The 22714-nt window shown below is 37.1% G+C and overlaps 2 protein-coding genes across 5 annotated transcripts; both read left to right on the top strand.

The window, feature by feature from the left end:
* Positions 1 to 277: 277 nt before the first annotated feature.
* On the top strand, positions 278 to 12789 carry LOC122277154. Of its 2 annotated transcripts, none has more exons than XM_043087047.1 (6): positions 278 to 611; positions 3773 to 3915; positions 8969 to 9079; positions 9155 to 9305; positions 10570 to 10841; positions 12245 to 12789. In XM_043087047.1, exons 1-6 carry the CDS (start codon positions 354 to 356, stop codon positions 12486 to 12488), a joined length of 1179 nt encoding a protein of 392 aa, XP_042942981.1. In that variant the 5' UTR covers positions 278 to 353; the 3' UTR covers positions 12489 to 12789. The 2 variants fall into 2 exon arrangements, with proteins under 2 accessions (XP_042942981.1, XP_042942980.1); XM_043087046.1 differs by having other exon boundaries at positions 12239 to 12789.
* Positions 12790 to 14971: 2182 nt separating this feature from the next.
* Positions 14972 to 22507, top strand: LOC122277153 (probable phospholipid-transporting ATPase 4). Of its 3 annotated transcripts, none has more exons than XM_043087043.1 (11): positions 14972 to 15573; positions 16047 to 17503; positions 17615 to 17725; positions 17943 to 18219; positions 18435 to 18523; positions 18654 to 18738; positions 19236 to 19445; positions 19935 to 20060; positions 20969 to 21067; positions 21147 to 21338; positions 21455 to 22507. In XM_043087043.1, exons 1-11 carry the CDS (start codon positions 15166 to 15168, stop codon positions 22157 to 22159), a joined length of 3759 nt encoding a protein of 1252 aa, XP_042942977.1. In that variant the 5' UTR covers positions 14972 to 15165; the 3' UTR covers positions 22160 to 22507. The 3 variants fall into 3 exon arrangements, with proteins under 3 accessions (XP_042942977.1, XP_042942978.1, XP_042942979.1); XM_043087045.1 differs by having other exon boundaries at positions 15437 to 15573; positions 16196 to 17503; XM_043087044.1 differs by lacking the exon at positions 20969 to 21067.
* Positions 22508 to 22714: the final 207 nt, after the last annotated feature.

The raw sequence follows: 22714 nt of genomic DNA, 5'->3' as shown, positions 1-22714 counted from the left end.
TTATTCCTACTAAATTAATTTTATTCTTCTACTTATCATTCCTACACCATACACTTGTTAAGAGAAAAAATAAAAAAAGATAAAAAATAAAGTAAATATATTGTATAAGAATGATGAGTAAAATTATTCATATATTTATATATATTAATGGTAATATATTCAAACAATATCTATAATATTGAATTATGAGATTTCCTATTATTTTAAAAAAAGAATTATTAAAATAATAAATTACGAAATTATTTGAATTATATAATAACTGAATTTAGGGAGTCAACTTTCTTTACTTACGGAAGAGCGTATCGTTCCTCGTGCCTCTTCCATGAGCCAGTCCTCGGGAAGAACAAGTAAAAATGTCTTCCTCGTACCAGTCATCACGGTCATCTGCAACTCATAGAAGAGCGGCTCCGCCACCAAATGCAAACAACGCGGCCTCTTCCGGATCCGTCCGGCAAGATGTTGACCCGGCTCCGACCCCAAGGCCCGTATTCCGGTTTCTCGGGTTCGGCTTCATCATATTCCTCGTCTTTCTTCAGTTCCTCCCCGCTACTCATTTCCGACACCCCTCAGATCCTCTGAGACGCTGGACCCCTTTTGATGATTCCACCGCCGTAAGTCACCTTTTCTGTTTTGAATTTGTAATAACTTACGTTTCTCATTATGAATATGTTTTCATTCCTGTTTCTCATTATGAATGTTTTTTTCATTTCTGTCGTTCCAAAATTGCATTAGAGCCACATGAAGGTAATTGGAGCAGTTAATGTGGAATGAAACTTTAGCTGGCAGTCCTATATTGTCCACTTTTTGATCGTTAATCTTGGTCAAGACTTGTGAAGTGGAAAAAGGGAATATGCCTTGTTTATATTAGTAGTAAAATAAATAAATATAGTTATATGTTCAAGAAAATTGGGGAGTCTATGGATCACCTATTATTGCATTGTGATGTGACTATGAGTTTGTGGAATGATATCTTTGCTAGAGTGGGGTTTCATTGGGTGATGCCATGAAGGGTTGTTGAATTTTTTGCTAGCTGGCAAGGACTCCGGGGTAACTCTCAAATTCCAGCGATGTGGAAGATGATACCAATATGGCTATGGTGATGCATATGGATGGAGAGGAATGGTCACAGCTTTGAGAATCGTGAACGGACGATGGACGAGCTTAGAACTTTTTTTCTTCAAACTTTATTCCATTGGTGGATTGTAATAGACTTTAATGGCATGAATGTACATGATTTTCTTGTATTTTTAGACACCCATACATAGGTGTTGCTCTTGTATATGTCCCGTGTACTTGGCTTCGCCTTTTTTTAATAAATTCATATTTACCGATAAGCAAAATAAAGATAGGCCCTAGGAAACGAAAAGCACAAAAGAAACACGAGAATTCTCCTTTTGATTCTAAGAAACATAAAAGAAACAAGACTTGCCTTTTCACCAAGCATGGGATGAAAGAGGTTAGAAGTTGGTCATTTTCTTCTTTTCTACTTCTGTTGACATATTAATCGGGAATGCAATTGGATAATGTTGCTCCCTTGGTCTCTCTTCCTCCGATAACGGATTGGATTTTGCCTAAAGTTAACGAGATTCTGCCTTTCGTGGGGGTTTCACATGGAGGATGTGAAGACCTTTTCAGAGAACTAATCACCGCGATTGAGGCTAGCCACTCGTTTGAAGCCAGAAGTTAAAAAAAAGAAGAAGGGAGTTACAACGTCTTTTTCTTGGACAATCAACTACAACGCTAAGGGAGGTAGCTCAAGTAGAGGGAAGTCTAAAAGGAGGGCAGTGTGAAGTCGGGAAACACAAGGGGTTGGGGCTGGGGTATTAGTTCTAAGGGAAAAAGGGCTTGGGCTTGGGTTGTTTTGGGATTAGTGTATTTTGGGTTATTTTTCACGGGCTTTTTTGGGTCATTAGGGGCTCTTTAATATGGGCTAGGTGTTTTCTTGTATATGTTCAATGTATTTGGTTACTCCTATTGATATATATAATACTTTTACTTATTAAAAAAATGTTAGCAAGTATCTCTAGCCTCCCTCTTGGGATTTAAGGTTCTTCTTTACCCCTGAAGTATCTTGGCTTATCTTTGGATGCTCTCTTTAAATTAGAGTAGATTTGGAACGTAATGATTGAGAAAGTGGAATGCAAACTGGCATCTTGGAAGAGGTTGTATTTGTCTAAAGGTGGTAGGCTCACCTTGATTAAAAGTACTCTTTCCAACATACCCACCTATTTCTTGTCCTTGCTCGACTATCAGAAGGTTGCGACCTGTATTGAGAAGCTACAACGTGACTTTTCGTGGAGTGGTTTGGGGGACAAGTTCAAGTTCCATTTGGTTAATTGGTCAATGGTTTGTTCTCCAATTTCTAGGGGTGGATGGGGGATTCGTAACTTGATGAAGTTCAACCAAGCTTTATTGGGGGTTGGGGAGGCATGGGGTGGTTGGTGTTTGAATGAGGTACGTGGCCCATATGGGGTGGGTCTATGGAAATAAATTACGAAGGGTTGGGAGTTCTTCCGGGGACATACACATATTGTAGTGGGTGATGATTCTAGTGTTAGATTTTGGTATGACAACTGGTGTGGTGAACGAAGTCTCCAAGACACTTTCCCTGCCATATTTGGGCTTGCACGAGTGAAAGATGCAGCAATAGCGGACCACTTGATTTTTCCAAGTGGCTCCCCTCAATGGAATGTTGATTTCATTAGGGCAGCCCAAGACTGGGAGTTGGAGGTGATTATAAAGTTCTATGCAGCACTATATTCCGTATGTATGACTGAGAGTACCATGGATAGGATGATTTGGAGCCCTTCCATGAAAGCTTAATTCACTATCATATCACTCCACAAAGTTTTAACGAGGCCAGGCATGCACACATTTTCATGGAAAAGCATTTGGTAGTCGAAAGCTCCTTTCAAAGCTGCCCTTTTTGTTTGGACGGCAGCATTGGGCAAGATTCTCCCCATAGATAACTTAAGGAAACATCGGATAATGGTGTTGGATTGGTGATTGCATGTGTAAGAAAGATGGTGAATCAGTAGACCATCTGTTTCTACACTGCAAGGTGGCGACGACTTTGTGGGATTATTTTTTATAGGACTTGGCATATCGTGGGTCATGCCTTTTAGATTGGTGGATTTTCAAGCTAGTTGGAGAGGTCTCTGAGGTAATTCACAAGTTGCAACAATCTAGAAAATGGTCCTTATTTGCATGTGTTGGTGTATATGGCAGGAATGAAATAATAGAAGCTTCGAAACCCACGAGAAGACATTGGAGAAGCTGAAAGTCTTTTTCTTTAAAACATTTTTCTCATGGGTGGGGGTTCTCATGTATACTCCCTATGTACTTGGGCTTTGCCTACTTTTATGAATAAAATACCTTGATTACCGATTAAAAAAAATGTTAGCAAGTGTTCAAAATCCAGTTTCTATGAGAATAGCTGTTGCTGATTGCTAAGACAAATGATCATATTTTTACAATTTTGTGAAGCTTTGTATGATGCATTTGAGTAAACTTCATTACTGATGGTTTGAATGCATCAATATGTCATATTTCTGATCTCTCGTGTTGGTTGTCAGTCGACATTAAAAAATTTATACATTTTATTTTCTAAGTAAGAAATCTTTTTTTTTTTTTTTTTTTTTGATAGGCTAAGTAAGAAATCTTAATTAGAAGGTTAATATATTTTTGGCTATCGCCAATTTTTTCCAGGGAATTTTGTTTTTGATTTTTCCTATTTGGTCAAGCTGAATACTATTGTCTTAAATTATTACAGTTTGGGGCTACAAGTGATGGGAATTCCAGTTCTGCTGCAAAGAACAGCAGGGAGGATGGAATGGTACATGTTGTGTCATGGATGGACTGTCTTGATCTTCGCTTGCTCGCTGTTCTTGCTAACTCAACTCTATCAAGCTCAAGGTTGGTTCATCTGATGAAATCTAGTTGTTACAGCTTTTAGTTCTTATTATATATTGATTTGAAAGATCTGATAATAGGTGTGGGCATGATTTATAGTAAGTGTAGAGACCCAGTCCAAGATTCAAGCTGAGCCTATCTTCTATAGGTATGAAAAGAAGGGGAAGAAGAATAAAAACTTTTACCCTTTTCATTCTTACTGAGAGAAGATGGGCTGGGCATTTACATTAAGAATAGTAATTATCTTCCATTATGACCTAAAACACATGATCTCTAGTGGAGGATGATCCCCCTCTTGCATATTGTGGAGTAGTTGGTGAGAAAGAAATGAGCATAATTTTGAAGAATTTGAAAAGTAGGTGTCGGAGATTAAGGGCTAGTTTGGGTAACCAACTTTTTTCATCTAATTATTATAACTATTCCAAACTTCCAAACAAAACACAAAAAACAATACAACTTTTTTAAATTTCAAAACAAAAAATAATATTCAAACAATTTTTAATTTTATAACATTTTTATTCAACTTTTTCTCTCTCATTTCCTAAAACCCAATAAAATATCTTAATTCAAATTATTTTACTACTATTCACAGATATTTTGAGATATTTTAAGTGTCCAAATGAGAGTATTCTGAAAATGCTCCACTATTATTCATTATTTTATTATTACTTTTCACTTACTATTCAATATTCTATAATTACTTTTCTATTACTTTTTCACTAATATTTATAGAATATTTGAGATCATCTCGCTATTCAAATGCAACCTAAATCATCTTTCCTTGGCATCCTTTTTCATTGGATAGGGTCCAAAACAATGTAGTTTTTTTTTTTTTTTTTTTGTTTCTTTTTTTCAATATCTGGTGGCACTTTTCCCATTTCCTAGTTATGTAGATCTTTGGAGAGTGGTTGTGGAGATTCCAGTTGGAAGGGTTGTGGAGAGTGGTTGTGGATGGGAAGTATGCTTGTGATTGGGGGGTTTAGTGTTCCAAGGCGAGTAGGGGGACCTATGGTGTGAGCCTCTGGAAATTTATTAGAAAGGGGTGGAAGGTGTATGCAAAAAACATCAAATTTGAGGTTGGAGAGGGCACAAGAATTCATTTCTGGTTTGATGAATGGTGTGTTGAGAGAGCTCTACTTTATGTTTTTCTAGTTTTTTTCAGATTGGCTGGAAATCAGTAGGCTGCTGTCTCGGATGTGTTGTGTTGAGCCAATGGTAATGTGCATCAGAGTATGATCTTTTCTAGAAATGCACAGGATTGGGAAGTTGATGAGATAGCAGGTTTTTTCAGCTTTCTTTATTCCAAGAAGATAGGAGGAAATGGGATCATGTGACTTTGGGGAAGCAAATAGAATTCTATGGAAAGATTGCAGATGACACACTTATCTTGTGTGAGGCTGATCAAAATCAGGTGCGAGCTCTGAAGGCCCTACTTCTTTGTTTTGAAGTAGCATCTAGTTTGAAAGTAAACTTTGAGAAATCAGAGATGCTGCCAATTGGAGATGTTCCAAACATACGTTAGTTGGCTAGAACGCTGGGGTGCAAGATGGCTTCCTTTCCTATGACTTACTTGGGACTTTCGTTGGGGAGTGCCTCGAGGGTGCTTTCTGTTTTGGTACGGTGATTGAAAAAATAGAGTGGAGGTTGGCGGGTTGGAAGAGAATGTACTTGTCGAAAGTTGGTAGGATTGCCTTGATTAAGAGTACACTTTCTAATCTACCAACTTATTTTTTATCTCTCTTCCCAATATTGGCAAGTGTGACGGTCCATATTGAGAAGCTCCAACGTGATTTCTTTTTCTTTTTTTTTTGGGTGGGGGGGGGGGTTATGGGGGAGGAGTTTAAATTCCACCTAGTCAAAGTGGGAGATGGTGTGTCGTCCTATCTCTAATGGAGGGTTGGGTATCAAAAATTTGAGGGTGTTTAATCAGGCGCTACTAGTTAAATGTTTGTGGAGATATACCAAGGAACCTGAAGCCCTATGGAAAATGGTGATTGAGAACAAATATGGTGGTTTATTGGGGGAGAGGGGGTTGGTGTACTAGGGAGGTAAGAGGGGCTTATGGAGTTGGCTTGTGGAAATACATTAGAAGAGGGTGGGGGGTCTTCAATTGACACTCTAGGCTCTAGTTGGGTGTGGGATCTAGGATTGAATTCTCGAGAGATGTTTGGTATGGTAAAAGATGCCACAGTGGCATAAGTCATGGGGATATCGGGAGGACAGATCCAATGGAACATTAATTTTAGTAGGGTGGCATAGGATTGGGAAATAAGCAGCTTTGCAGACTTTTACAGCCTTATTTATTCCATAAGACCGAACACGCAGCAAGAGGATGGAATGTGGTGGACACCTGCAGGGAAAGGTGTTTTTTTTTTGTTTGCTCTTTTTATAAGGCTCTGACAGAAGAGCCCAATATTCAGTTTCCTTGGAAAAGGTTTTGGAGACACAAGGCACCCTCCAAAGCTTCATTTTTTGTGTGGACAACCTTGTTAGGTAAGATTCTCACCACTGACAACTTGAGGAAAAGGAGGGTAATAATTACAGATTGGTGTTGCATATGTAGGGGGGAGGGGGTGAGTCGGTGGATCATCTCCTTTTACATTGTGAGACAGCAAGGGTACTTTGGAACGAGGTGTTCCGTCGAGTGGATTTGGCTTGGGTTATGCTGAAGACTCTGGTGGCAATGATGCCTAGTTGGACAAACATAAGAGGTATGCAACCGATCAAAACGGTTTGGAAGATGATCCTTCTATGCATTATTTGGTGCTTGTGGCAAGAGCACAATGAGCGGACATTCGAAGATAAGGAGAGATCGATGGAGGAGCTCAAAGTTTTATTTTTTAGAACTCTTTGTAATTGGGCCATTGCTGTGGACTTGAATGGCATGGTCCTTTGTGATTTTCTTGCCTCTAATGTGCCTACTAACTTAGGGCATAAGAGTTTTGTAATTGGCCTTGCCCATTCTTTGATCAATAAAATTTGTTTATTTATCAAAAAAACATACGGGGAGCAAAAAGTTTTCTGTTAAATCTTTTTATAAGGTGTTGACAGATCATCAGCCTATTTTGTTTCCATGGAAGTGTATTTGGAGAGTTCCTGTGCTGTCTAAAGTTGCATTTTTTACTTGGACTGCGGCTTTATGGACAATTTTGACGGTTGACAATTTAAGGAAACATGGGATGATCATAATGGAATGGTGTTACATGTGTAAGAACAATGGTGAATCGATTGACCATCTTCTTCTATATTGCGAGGTGGCTAGGGAGTTATGGGCCGGTATTTTAGCAGAGCCAGGTTGACTTGGGTTATACCCAGGAGTGTGGTGGAACTTCTAGCATGTTGGAATAGGCATCATCATAGCTTCAATAACAAGGAGAGAGCTGTGGAGGAAATATGGAATTTTTTTGTGTTTTCTTTGGTTCAATGGTTTTCTGCTATTGTATTAAAGGGAGGGAATGTTCATGAGTTTTTGTTTTCTTTTCAGCTTTCTAGAATGTAATTGTGTTTCTTTTGTATGCTTCCTATGTACATGGGCTGTGTCTAGTTTCCTTTGATCAATAAAGTTTCTTATAAAAAAAATAAAAATGTAGATCTTTGGTATACTTCCTCTGTATTGGGGTAACACCCTTTTCCATTTTAATAAAATCTTTACATTAAAAACATGCAGTTCATTTTCTATGCTAGCATAGAAACAATAATTTGTGGTCCTACATTTGATACTTCTCCCTGTCATGACAAAGTTCTATTGGCAATGGCCATAATTAACAAGAAAAGATTTTGTAAAATGAAAGAAGGCCAATTCTTGACTCGTTAATATGTATGAGACAGCTCCTCAAATTATTTGTGAATCTATGAATGATATGTACGAATTGCATAAGAAAAAAAAAAAAAAAAATTAAATATAAGTCAAGAGAAACATTCCCACCTTGATCAATAATTCTACAATATCTAAGTCAACTAAACTGAACAACAATATAATGCACAGCTTGATAAATCCATTCTGTGAATGTTATGTACGAATTGCATAGAAAAAAAAATCAAATAAAAGTCATTCCAGATGAACATTCCCATCTTGATCAATAATTCTACGATATCTAAGTCAACTAAACTGAACAACAGTATAATGCACAGCTTGATAAATCTGTTCTAATTGTTCTTGGTTACAAATGATTCTTTTTTTTTTGCTATCATAAACTTTTTTATTGATTGGCACCGGGTGTCAGGAATAGCGTTATGACTAATCCCAGGGGTGCATAGGTCCTCAGCGAGGAGTTTTCTGTAAGTGCACCTCGGGTAATTCAAGGGGAAAATCCCTTAGTCCAATGGTGCCTAGAGATTGTTTGCACCCAAGGGGATTTGAACCTTAGACCCAGGGGTAGCATACCCTCAAGCCCAAAGCCTTTACCACTTGAGCCAACCCTAAAGGTTTACTTTTTCTTCCATAAACTTTTTTTCACATCCCCAAATTGTCTTATTTCTTCAAAGTCTTCTAATATGCTTTCAAGTCATTAATTATTAATAGGATAGGGGTGGCTTGGGTCATGCCTAGAAGAGTTAGGGATATTCTGGGGTGTTGGACAGGAATTAGGGGGAATGCACAAAGCGCTGCTGTGTGGAGAATGATCCCTCACAGCATTATGTGGTGCTTCTGGCTAGAGAGAAATAAGAGGTGCTTTGAAGACATGGAGCATCTTTGGATGAGCTGAAGCGATTATTCTACAATACTTTACTTTCTTGGGCTTTGGCCATTATTTGTAATACGGACAATTTTTATGACCTGCTTGTATCTCTCACTAGTACCTAGATGTAGGCATGCTCCTTGTATACTTCGTTATACTTTGACAATGTCTTTATTTCAATAAAATTTTAATTTACCTATCAAAAACAAATTATTTCCGGAATTTGTTATTATGGCTCTTGTAATGATCTAGGTGGACTTGCTAATTTATTTGAAATTGCATGACACAAATGATGTTACAATAGATTATGCTTTTCCAATTTAATTTTTGTAGTCTTTTACCTCCTGATTGATTCCTCTTGCTCTTTCATTGTCCAGATATCCACATCTGGTTTTCTTTCATTTCTTTATCCCTAAAGGGAATGAAGACAAAGTGTCCTTTTTCAAGTTAAAAGTTCTATTTCCACATTCAAACCTTGAAATTCATGGGTAAGTTGTTGCTTATTATAAAAGTTTGTTGTTAAGTCCATTATTTTTTCTCGTGCATTAACATTTTTACAATAGGCAGCAGGAAGTGAGAGAAATAATTACGACTGCCATTTCTGGAGCACAATTTGCTGGATCCAGCTTTGTGGAAGTAGCACCTTTTATCATTCCAAGTGTGCACCAGTCCTTAACCAAGTTCATTTATATCTCACCGAACATACTAATGAAGGTTTGTTTTCTCCCTAGTTGCTAAATTTATTTATGAGATTTGATCTTTTTTGTTCCTTTTATCTGTTGGATGTTGTCTTTTCAGAAAATGAAGCTTTGATAAATGAAATTGTAAGTTTCAGAAAATGAAGAAATATATGAAGGAAATTAGTTTCACATGTATATATCTGTTTGCGCATTTATATATTTTTATCCCTGGGCTTTTAGGTATCTGAACTAACCTGTCTCAATAAGATATGAAGGAGCTGAATGGATTACTACAAATGATTTACAAAAGTGAAGGAATTTTAATTTTGGGGCACTTTTATGCAAATCTAAATTGTAGAGCCCATGAGATAGGTAAGATAATCAAAGATACCGATAATGCAGAATAATGTCTTTCAATGACCACAGTGCTGCAGAATTTTCTGCAGTGGCCAAGTCTCACCTTTACATGACATGTATGACAGATTCTACCATATATAAAATGCATGAAACTTGAATTCTATCATCTGCATATAATGTGATCATGCCAATGCTTGAGTTCTTGGATAACATGTAAAAATTCTCAAACAAGTGGCCCTGCTTTTCAGTCTTTTTCTAATCAACCTGTTGACATGTATATGCTACAAGGACAAGATATATCATTTTAGACCTGAAGGGAGTCATTACCTGGAAAACTTTCGGCTGTGCACTACAGGGAAAATCAAGAGGCAGAATCTGTCCATTTGAGTTTCCCCTAAAACAACTGATGATTCCAAAACACTTCAAAAGAACACAAACCAAGCTACAAAAAGGGACAGAAAAGAAAGAGCATTAATTGGGTCCACCGTTTGTTAACATGCATTGCATATGCAAAGCAGATCTGCTGGCAACAAACACGTGACACCTAGTCTGTTTCAAGCTTATTAGAACCAGTCCAAGACTTGATTGTGCATCTTCGCCTTAAGCCAATGAAAGCATATGTACAACTGATGTCAGCATCCATGCAAAACACAGTGCTCCATATAGTGGTTCTATGTATAATTTTTACCCGTCATATTAAGCATTCAAAATCTTGGGATGTGTCATAAACATGAAATGTTAATTAAAATTCTATTTTTTATACTTTCTAGCCATATTATGACTACATGGTGCAAAACATTAGACATTGACATTTTTTATCTTGCTCCTTCCTGTATATGGACACTCAATCTAATTTTTTTTATTTTTTTGTTTGGGGGGGTGGGGCAGAGAAAATCACATAGACAGATTGCAATGAACAACATATTTTACTTGTATTGCAGGGTAAAGTTGAAGACCTAATTGGAACTGCTTTGAGCAATTATGCCATTGGAGCTGCAGAGGACTGCTCTAGGAAATTAGATATGTTTGTTAATTCCAATGTGTTGGATGTTATTCAGAGATCAGCTTCAAAGCCTTGGGTTTCTGAGACACCTTATGCGAAAAATGCATGCACGCCAGACTTGAGTGTGCTTTTAATTGATTCAACAAAATTGGATGGAGATTTTGTGGATGCTTTTCTGTGGTGGAGTAAAGTTCTCAATTTGAATGAAAGGTTTCAAATTCTCCTCTTGTCATTTCAAATTGATTTTGTTTTCTTTTATTCTTTTATATTGGCTAAACTAGAGCATGACCTGCTATACTTTGCATCTAACTTTGATATACTTCGCAATTTCAAATTAAGCAATTAAGCCTCTCTGGAAAGTAAACGATCAGACTGGTGGGAGTTGGGACCATCATCCAGTTAGGAGATTTGATGGATTTTGATCATGAGTCTATTTAAGTCATTTGAATTTTTTCAGGTATATATCCCAACTGCCTGATTGAATACATTAAAGAAAGAGAGAGTTCTAAAAAATAAAAAATAAAAAATAAAAAATGGAGAAAAGGAGCTCTGGTTTGGAATTTTGCCACCACACCATTGCTGGAGTCATTGCTGCTGCTGTCAGAGTCATTAATATAACCCTGTCTTGTTTTTTTATAATTTAGGACCATTCTAGGTGCCAAAGAATCTTGCTTGGCGGATCTAGATTTAACGATGCTGTTGAAGCATTTGTGATGGTGGCAACAGTTTGATATGGTTTGGACTTGGAGTATGAATTGGTAGGTTGTGGATTCTGCTTGGTGAAAACTGAATTCATTGTTTGATGAAAGTTTTGGTGGGTGAGGATGAGGCCCACTTTGGAGGCTTTGGTGGTGGCATAGTTCAGAAATTTTTGGTCTAAAGTAGATGGTGTACTTTCAACTATCGCATGAGTCCCAACAGTCTGATTGTTTACTTAAGTGTCAACCTTCAATTGCTTCATTGAAAATACAACAGCTTTGGACCAAAAATAAATGGGTCATGCTGTAATTAACCATGTTCATCCTACCTTTCTGTGTCTGTCGCTTTCAACAGTTGCCAGGGCTCCAGAGAAACCTTTATAAACTTCAGGGTACTCTTGGCAGTTTAGTGTGAGTTTATTCCACCAGTTAGAGTATTTAATATGGAAAGTTTCCTCAAAGTTATTGCTCTGTAAGGGTTGGGCACAATTTTTGACATATTAAATCATGCCCATCATCTGGTTGGTGATGATCAGTGAAGTGTCAATGTCATGGATTAAGCCATCTCAGGAAAATTCTGTTCCCTGCATCCATATTAGCGTCCTGTGTCAATTTTGTTTTTCCCTTAATGCATGTCCAATTTAAAAAATTAATGGAAAAGCAGGAAGGAGTCTCAAGAAGCAATTTATGGAGTGTCAAATTCAAAGGAGCACCAACTTTAGGGAGTTCCTTCAAACTCTGACTATTAATAACATAAATAAACCTCCATGGGCTTAGTCCAAACAGCTTTATTCTTAGAGTTTTCTTTTTCTCCAATTTGCGATATTATGTTTCTTGATGTTCCTTTGGCTTCCCAACAGAGGTGAAGTTTCTTGGTCTCATTTGTTCTTGTATAATTTGTGTTGGTAGGAGCAGTGGAAAAAATTCAGCCATTGTCTTAGCACTCTACAATAAATATCTCAAGCTTTCTAATTCTTGGTCGGTCACGCCCGCAACATCTTCAGAAATGATCAACAATACTAGGGTTATCCGGTACGACATACCCAACAGTGTTTGTTCTCAATTTGGAAGTGGTGCTACCCCACAGGTGTCGGGTAATGGAAATAATATCTGGAAGCATTACCTTCCCCCAATGTCAGATCAAATTTTGGGAAGCTAGGATTTCACTGTCCTCCAAACAGCATGACTGTACAGGAAGTGGATTTTGGCTTTGAAATAAAGAATACTGCAGTACATAATGCTATAAATCTCACCAAAGGTGGAAATATTACAATGGGCGAACATTTGTGAAATTCCTATTTCTTTTTGTTTTATGTTCAGGTGTTGATGTGTACTTTTCATAGACCACTGTATATTTGTCCGTTCTTTATGAACTGAAAAAGGACAAATGTACTGTGGTAGCATTTGTACGATCATTCTTAATGACAATTATCCGCATATGTGGGTAATTCATTCATTCATTTAGGAGTGGTGAAGGATGTGCTCTAAATAATAGTAAAAAAGTGTATAAAATGTATGGTAGCGAAGACTTCTTGGAAAACTACTCAGTAGTCTTTTATGGATGGATTATTTCAGCCTAAAGAGAATGTTGACTTTTCTTGTCAGCTGAAAGCATAGATTTACATTGAAAAGGCTACTAATGTGGTGCACCATCAATTGATTTTGTTAATAGTATTGGATATGAAATTTAATTGATTATTCGAACAGAAAATCAACAAGGTCTGGAAATTGTTGACATAATTTTGTATGGAACTTGCTGCTATAACTTTGTATAAGAAACAAAAACAGATGTCCAAGGATCAAGCATTATCAATGTATGTATGTTTGGTGGATTCCCAGGTTACAGAGTCCTGAAGTTTAACCTTGCTGGTGGACAGCATAATATGTACAATGAGTTCCCTTGTATGCTTTGTAGCAAGATTATTTCATTCTTGGTCCAGTAATTTCTGTTTTTCTTCATTCACTGGTTACATTTCCTACAATATATAGCATTGTCTTAGGTTGAATCAATTTGTCTTTTTCTTTTCAATAGATGTTGATTTAGTTGTAATTATATGATCTGCATGTTATCTTTGATTCCATTTGTGTCACTCTTAAATTCTGATTTTGCGATAGGTTGATGCCAGCATATAAACAATCCATCATGATTGTCACATTTGGTGAAGCATGTTATAGTTTTATACTCATTACTTGTCTTAAGTTTACTACTTGTACTGTTACATCTTCTATTTCCACTGAAAACTTCGGATTTCACCATGAATTTTAGAGGATCTTGATCCATGATTGTTAGACAGCCATGTCCCCAACCTAGGGATGCAGTGTTCTTGATTAAAGAGCGCCACGAAGTTCTGCCCGCCATGAAGAAATAATCTGGGGGATGATTCATTTTGGTTTGTTGGTATTGCATTCCCAAGGCCTCAGTTATGGTTTGTTTTGTTTTGAGTTATGCTATCTACAAGTAGGTATGTAAACACATCGTCAACTTCAACGGTTTGTTGTGTGTCAATAAAGAAGCCTGCAATATCAAGAGGGCGGTGATCACCTTGTAGCGTGATGGGTATTTATTTGTCCCCTCTCACGAGATCCTTATTTTTTTTATTCATCACCTGGGGCTGGCTAGCCGGCGTTTCCATACACATACTTTATTCAAAACCCAAGCAAGAGTAGGATTATAATAATCGAAAGATGGTTCCAACGAGTGATGATTTGATCGTGATAGTAATATTTTAATCCGAAGCATTACTGGATTTGTTGACTTGCATCCCTCAATTATTCAGGTTTTGGAATGGAGATGCAATCTGGGATGGATGATCCAAGTGATGAGGGATGGTTACGTGGTTGGGTTGAGTTTATCATGCAGAGCCATGGAATGTAGCCATCTCTACAAAATGCTTTTAGAGCTGCAAGATGAATATGGGATATTTTGAAGGCATATAATTAAAGAAATTCATGGGCCTAATAACTCGTATCATAAAACTGGTTCTTATGAGGATTGTTGCTAACTCTACTAATGCTACTGTTTGCAAGATTTGATTGGTGATCTCGAGGTTTTGTAACCAGAATTAATGGGCAAACTTAAAATACAGTTAATTACCATGTGATGAGGAATTTTTTATTCATATTGTGGCGAGGGGTAAGATTGATTTGGCCATATTCAAGGCACATATAGAGGTGACACCTCGGTTATATTTTAACCATGGGTAATCTTTCAACATAAGTGAGGGTTATACGATAAGACATGGGTACCGTCCTCTTAAGGACAAAGGCACATGTAGCGGTGGCTTTGATGTGGCTCAAAGGGACATGCTGTTTATGCTTGAAGTACGGCTGTGGAATGCTCACTAGATCCAAGAAATAAGTCCAAAGCTCAGCATTGGGAGTTCCTCTTTCTTAAAGATATTGATGATGGTGAAAGGTCGAGAAATTCAAGAATCACATAAAATAAAGAAGAGTAGTGTTAGGCGCCCGCCTACCACAAAGTTTGTTTGTTTGTTTGTTTTATTTATTTAATATATTTAAATATTTTTAAAAAAATAAAAAAATACACTAATATATTAAAAGTTACTTTTTTAATCATTAAGTAAAAAAATTTTAAATATATAAACGATTAAAATAAGAAGGTAAACTCAGACCGCATGTTAACATTTTCCAACAAAGAAAGGATGGTGTAGAAAAGACATGACTACCAAAAAGTGTAGTTAATTACTTTGGTGGTGCTTAAAACTTGATTGTTCCATGGCTAGTTTTAGCACCAAATCTAAGTTACAATTCTTCAGGTTTGTATGATTTCATCTTGCTAGTGAGAGCTTAATTTACAGTTTTGGTGCCTAAATAAAATGCCAGAGTCATCAAGGAGAACTAAGGGGAAGATAAGATGGAGCAAACTGTACACCTTCACGTGCTTGCGACCCTCCACTGCAGATTTTGTTCATCAAGAGCACCTTGGTCAGCCAGGATTTTCTCGTGTGGTTCTCTGCAATGAAACTCAACTACACAAGACCAAACCTCACAAATACCCCAGCAATTATGTATCCACAACTAAGTACAATGTAGTCACTTTTCTTCCCCAATCACTGTTTGAGCAATTCCGCAGAGTTGCCAATCTTTATTTTCTCTTGGCAGCCGTGCTGTCCGTCACTTCTTTGGCTCCTTTTTCTCCTATAAGCTTGGTTGCTCCCTTGGTGTTTGTAATTGGGATTAGCATGCTTAAAGAGGCTGTGGAAGATTGGCATAGGTTCTTACAGGTAACTGCAAGCAAAACATGGTGGGAACTTTGTTTTTGTAGTTAATATAAACATTTTTTTTTTTTTTTTATAGAACGCTTGTTAAAAGAAGTGGATGATAACTATCTGTACCTGTAAGCTTTATATCTTTTCAGGTTAAACATGTTCTGTCTATGATATGTAATTTCATGGCACGTTCTTTCCGATATGTTCAATGGTTTATTTTATTTTATTTTTATTTATTTTTATTTTCACCTCCAGCCGTATCAGTTAGAATATAGATTTTTGAGTCTAGCACAGTGCTCTCTATTGAAAATATACATCATATTTTGTTGTTTCCTGACACTACAACAGGCTATGGAAATACTTCTTCACAAATCTATATTTTCAAGCTTCTTCTCTTTGCATGTTTCACTGCTTTCCGATTTAGCTGTTGCATTGGTTTACCATTGATGTTGCAGTATGTAGAAAATCATATTAATCACACCTTGCAGGACTTGAATGTGAACTCTCGAACTGTAAAGGCTCGTGTAGGAAACGGCAGATTTGCTGATAAAAAATGGAGAGAACTTTCTGTAGGAGATGTCATTAAAGTTCATAAGAATGAATATTTTCCAAGTGATCTCCTCTTTCTATCTTCCAGCTACGAGGATGGAATTTGTTATGTAGAGACCATGAACCTTGATGGAGAAACAAATCTGAAAGTTAAAAGATGCTTAGAAGCAACACTCGGCATGAATGAAGATGAGGAACTCAGCAAATTCAAAGGCACTGTCCGTTGTGAGGACCCAAATCCAAATCTTTACACCTTTGTGGGCAATTTGGAGTTTGAAAATGAATCATATGCCTTGTGCCCTGCTCAGGTGCTTCTAAGAGATTCAAAACTTCGTAACACTGATTACATTTATGGAGTAGTTGTTTTTAGCGGGCCTGATACAAAAGCAGTACAAAACTCCACAAGGTCGCCATCTAAACGTAGCCGGATAGAAAAAAAGATGGATCGTGTGATTTATCTTCTTTTTTCATTTCTTTTTTTGATATCATTAGTCACCGCAATTGCTTCTGCATTCTTTCTGAAATACGAGATGCTTGAATGGTCGTACCTTCGATTGCAAGATGATGACAATCCACTCTTCAATCCCTCAAAGCCCAAGGTTTCTGGTCTTCTGCACTTTGCAAGGGCCCTAATTTTGTATGGCTACTTGATCCCCATTTCCTTATATGTTTCCATTGAAGTGGTGAAAGTTTTACAAACCATGTTAATCAACAAAGATATTGAAATGTATGACGAAGTAACATGTAAGTCTGTTCGAGCCCGAACTTCAAATTTAAATGAAGAACTTGGTCAGGTAGAAATTATTCTTTCGGATAAAACAGGGACTTTGACTCGTAATGAGATGGAATTTAGAAAATGCTCAATTGCAGGGATCTCATATGGGGGTGATATGAAGGAAGTTGATCTTGCTGCATCTAGAAGAATGAATACTTGTGCTGAGACTTGTCGAAGCAGTATTGACGAATCCAACACCAGTCAAAGCTTTGAGTTTTCTGAATTATCTGAGGCAGACATCATGGTCACTGAAAAGGCAATTCCAGGTGGCCGAGAAGATGGGGAGAATCTGAGCACTGAAAACCCAGAAATCTCTACTGTGGGGAAGGAATCTGTTATCAAGGGTTTCAACTTCAGGGATGATAGGCTCATGAACAATCGATGGATACACAGATCCAACTTATATGATGTCATAATGTTCTTCAGAGTCATGGCTCTATGCCACACAGGCATACCTGTTGAAGCCAATCAGACTGATAAGCTAAAGTATGAGGCTGAGTCACCAGAAGAAGTGGCTTTTTTGGTAGCTTCACAAGAATTTGCATTCCAATTTTTCCGAAGAACCCAATCTGTAATGGTTCTCAAGGAGCTGGATCCTTCCTCTGGAAAGGTGGTGGAGAGGTAAATCATTCAGTAACTGTGTTTCTCTCTACTTCTTGTTTACACTTTAGTAGTTCCTTTCCATAGCATTCATGTAAATGCTTAAAAGATAACATCTAAGATTATTTTCAGGGAGTACAAGATTTTACATTTGTTGGAGTTCAGTAGTTCACGGAAGAGAATGTCAGTCATAGTGAGGAATAAAGGTGGTCAGATCTTTCTCTTTTGCAAAGGTGCTGACAGGTAGGTTAGCTACTCACAATTTTCCATTAGTTGATTCCAGGAAGCTATGTAAAACTTCCATGTCAAAATAAAAAAAAAAATTTAAAACTGATTCTAAAAATTCAAAATGAGGAGTCGTCCCTTTGTGTGTGTGTGTGTGTTCGTGTCTGGCTGTAATTTAAAACTTAAAACTCTTTCAAATTTCTACCTCATTGGGCATGTTGGTTTTGGTTTTCAGCATTATCTTCGACAGGCTTGCAGAAAATGGTAAATCATACCAAGACTCAACAGCTTTGCACCTTTCAAATTATGCAGAAGATGGTTTTCGCACTCTAGCATTTGCATATAGGATTATAGAGAGTGCAGAATACGAACATTGGAACTCTATATTTTCACAGGCTAAGACCACAATAGGTCCTGAAAGAGATGAATTACTAGATAAAGCATCTGAAATGATTGAAAAAGATCTGATTTTATTGGGGGCTGCTGCTGTTGAAGACAAGTTACAGAAAGGGGTCAGTCCACTCTCTCTCTCTCTCTCTCTCTCTCTCTCTCTCTCTCTCTCTCTCTCTCTCTCTCTCTCAATATGCTGTTATTCTAACAGGGAAGCTTTTGTATATAAGCTGGGCCTTTATGCAATTATGATGCCCATTTATGGCTCCACGCTCTGTTTTCTTATTTTTCATATATTTTCATTATCCTTACATTTCCCTGAACTTACATACGCCAGGTTCCAGAGTGCATAGATAAACTTGCCCAAGCAGGGCTAAAAATATGGCTGCTCACAGGTGACAAGAAGGAAACTGCAGTAAATATTGGGTGAGACTTGTTCTTATTTCAGTACTTACAGTGATCTAAGGAATCATATGGCAGGTTGCAGCTAACATTTATTGATTTTCTTCTTCTTCTTCTTGTTTGTCTTCTTCTTTTCCCCCATCCAAATTGGCAGATTTTCTTGTAGCTTACTTCAGCAGGATATGAAGCAGTTCCATTTATGTTTGAGCAAAGAAGCTGAAACTAAGATCCAAGTGAAGGTGAAAAATCACCTCATCTATGATGTCAAAAGATTCCATGTATTTTTGTAGCATCTTAAAGTAGAGGGGAATGGAGGAAATGAAAAGTAAAATTGTAATTTTGTAGTAATCATTCCATCACCAAAGAATCCTGGGAGATTATTTCCTTCCATCTATACCAGGCAAACAGTTAGAACTTTAATAAATCTGGATTGCAATGCATATAATTTGTTATTGGGTTTGACACTTTTTGGATCAGTGAAAAGTGACTGTATAAAGAAAAAAAAAAGTACAAGATCCTATCAGAACTATACAATTGGTTTACATGCAGAATGTTAGCTTAGAGGTTTTTATTTGATTTCCTTGAATAGATATCATATTTAGATCTACCCACCCTTAAGCCAAACCTAGAGGTGAAATTGACTTCATGGTGAGCTTTCTGTCTAAAATGCAGTCATATAATTTGCAGCACCTGAAGGTGTAGTGGAGTTGACATCTTTTCTTTTTCTAGTTTTCAGGCTATGAAAGAAGACCTTTTATATCAAATTGAAAGTTCGTACCAAGTGATGTGTGAAGAATGCAATAAAGACTCTCCCTTTGCCATGGTGGTAGATGGCAAAGCTCTTGAAGTCGCTTTGACAGATGGCGTAAAGAACCAGTTCTTACAGTTGGCTGTTAATTGTGCCTTTGTTATATGCTGTCGAGTGTCTCCGAAACAGAAAGCGTTGGTAAGCTTTTTGTGTTTATCATTTTACAAGAAGATAAGCTAACATAGGTTATGTCCCATTAGAACTGAATTCCACTTCATTTCTAGTGCCTCTTAGTTTGCTTCAAGAAAATTGTAACACAAGATTGAAACATATGAATGTTTAGCATTTCTCATGAAGACTACATTATGATCCTCAACAGTCAATTGTGGTCATAGTGAATCTGGTTGTGCTACGACTTTTGCATCACCATGTTGTGTGATGCGCAAACCAATTCCATATTCAGGCGACATCCACTAGCACCCTGAGGTCAATCTTATATCACAATTACTTCATAAACATTTTATCCATGTATAATCTCAGGAATCTGGTTTGTGCAAATTGGGTTGGTACACCTTTTTTATTTTATTTTCTAAAACCAGAAAATCTTATCAATTATCTAATTCCAGTTACTATATTCACTAATCAAATTTTAAAAAACGAGTTAGTCTCACAAATGTGGCATTACAGATTACTCGATTGGTGAAAGAGTATACTGGAAAGACAACCCTTGCCATTGGAGATGGGGCAAATGATGTTGGCATGATTCAAGAAGCTCATATTGGTATTGGGATTAGTGGCATGGAAGGAATGCAAGTAAGCCTTATAGTCCTCCTTATATATTACTGATTGCTAGGCATTGGTGTTCGATCTTCTTTCCAATTTCCCTTAAGCTCGTTAGTTACTTCAAGTGCAAACAGGTTAGAAGTTTAGAATGTCTTGAGGCAGTACACCATGATACAGACAAATGCACCCCGTGCAGGTTCTTAAGTTTTATAGAGAATAGAATAATCCATTATGATTAGAACTTGAAACACAGAAATTCTTAAAAGGAATGGTGTGAAAATTGTTGTTGCGCAATTCTACAAAACAAAATGAAAAAAATAAAAATAAAAATAAAAAAACAAGAGAAAGAAAAAAGAGGCCACTTCTATCTCGCAGGAGGCCTTTACACCTAGCTTTCAAGTCAGAAAGAAAAATATACACATAACAACAACAACAACAAAAAAAAAAAAAAAAAAGAAGTCACAGAGTTCAATGACCTGCACATTATTCTTTTTTTTTTTTTTTTGGGGGGGGTGGGGGGGGGGAGAGAGAGAGAGAGAGAGAGAGAGAGAGAGAGAGGGAGAGAGAGAATCATTTGCACTCTAACGTTAATCCCGATTGAGGGGGACCATGAGATTTTACAAGGTTGACGATATAAACTCAGGATTTCTTTCTTTGGTTACTCTTTACAGCCTTGGGCATCTAATAGGATCATAATGCCTTAATGTAAATGGGACCAAAATGATGGCACCAAAATGGGGGATGACGTATTCAATCGATAAAGTCATTCTCTTTTTTTAGTATTTTGCATGTCATTCCCAGTAGTGAAATTCCAAGCCTCAAATATAAAAAATGTACTCGTGTCCAAAAATATCAGCTTGAATTATGTGGAAGAAATAACAGACTCTGATATGCACTATGGTTTATGAATGTCGCTAAAAATTCTCATTTAACATCAGGCAGTAATGGCAAGTGACTTCTCATTGCCTCAATTCCGATTTTTAGAGAGGTTACTTATAGTTCATGGGCACTGGTGTTACAAGAGAATTTCCAAAATGGTAAGTCCTTAATTATTTAATGATCCTTGTACTGTAGTTCTGATCTCTAATTGTGAACTTGTTTACTTTCTTGGTGTAGATTCTCTACTTTGTATACAAGAACATTGTACTTGGCCTCACTCTATTCTATTATGAATGTTACACAAGTTTCTGTGGGGAGGTCCTATATGATGACTGGTACTTGGTGCTGTTCAATGTGATTTTGACATCATTGCCAGTGATATCATTAGGAGTCCTAGAGCAGGATGTTTCCTCTGAAATATGCCTCCAGGTAGGGGAAACACATAAATAGCAACACATGATTCTCCTTTCTATTCCTCTCTGGCTTTCCAGGCACTAACATTAATTTAAGGGCTTTAACATATTTATTCTTTTGAAATGGAACAGTTCCCTTCCCTTTATAAACAGGGTCCAAAGAACATATCCTTTGCTTGGAAGCGCATCATTGGTTGGATATTGAATGGTGTGGTAGCTTCTCTAATCATCTTTCTTGCCAATATATACATACTCTCCTCTGCCGCATTCCGACAGCAGGGAGAAGTTGCAGATGTTGCACACCTCGGTGGCATTACATTCACATGCATAATCTGGACTGTAAATTGCCAAATTGCTCTACTTGTCAGTCACTTTACTTTGATCCAACATCTTTTTATATGGGGTAGCATATTGTCCTGGTACATCTTCCTGCTTGTGTATGGTGCTCTTCCTCCTGCCTACTCAAAGAAAGGATTCCATCTCTTCATGGAAGCTATTGGCAGTGCACCAGTGTATTGGATGATTACATTGATTGTCACAGTAGCTTCTCTTCTACCATACTTCATGCACATTGTCATCCAACGTTTATTCTATCCCCTGGATGATCATATCCTTCAAGAAATGAAGTATTGCAAGAAAGAAAGTATCAACAATCAAGTATGGCAAAGGGAGCAATCCAACTCAAGGAAGAGCACCCTGATAGGGCTTTCTGCCAGAGTTGATGCAAGGATTCAATATTTGAAAGAACACTTGCACCAGAGGAAAAAATCAATATATAGATCAGTAACAAGCAGCCCAATATACAAGTCATTGACAAGCAGCCCATTATTTCAATGAGTCTGCAAGCTTTCTGGAATCTTTTATACGAATTGTTAATTAATTGTAAAGCCTATTTTCTTCAATTACATTGTTTTTTTTTTCATGGGTTTTATCATTTTGATTCATTTTCTTTTTATTTCCAATAAGTTCAGTTTGGAGTTTATTCGTGAGTTGGAATATTGTAATAAATCATCTGAGGTTGAATGAGTTTCATACATATAGAAGAGTTTCCTATCTCTATACTTAGGTTTCTTCTTAAATATTCTAAAGGATGTAATACTTCCTTGAGGACCTCTCATAATGTTCTGTAGGAATTTCATTTGAAGTTCCTGGGTTTTTTTGGGAACAGGATTTTATTTTGTCTGATTTCTTGCCAACCAACCAAAGTATTGGGGGAAAAAAACCAAAGTAAAGAGAAGTTGAATGAATTGTTTTTGGTTGCAATGGTTTTTGAGTATTGGAATCACGCTAAGTCAATGCTTGATCTCCTTGTTGAAAAATAGCAATTTTTTTTTTTTTATAAAACATATTGCATTCATTAATAACAGACATTACAAATTTGACCTGAAACAT

This window comes from Carya illinoinensis, chromosome 9 (genome assembly GCF_018687715.1).
Source record: "Carya illinoinensis cultivar Pawnee chromosome 9, C.illinoinensisPawnee_v1, whole genome shotgun sequence".
NCBI lineage: Eukaryota > Viridiplantae > Streptophyta > Magnoliopsida > Fagales > Juglandaceae > Carya > Carya illinoinensis.
This window is presented reverse-complemented; position numbering and strand designations above follow the sequence as displayed.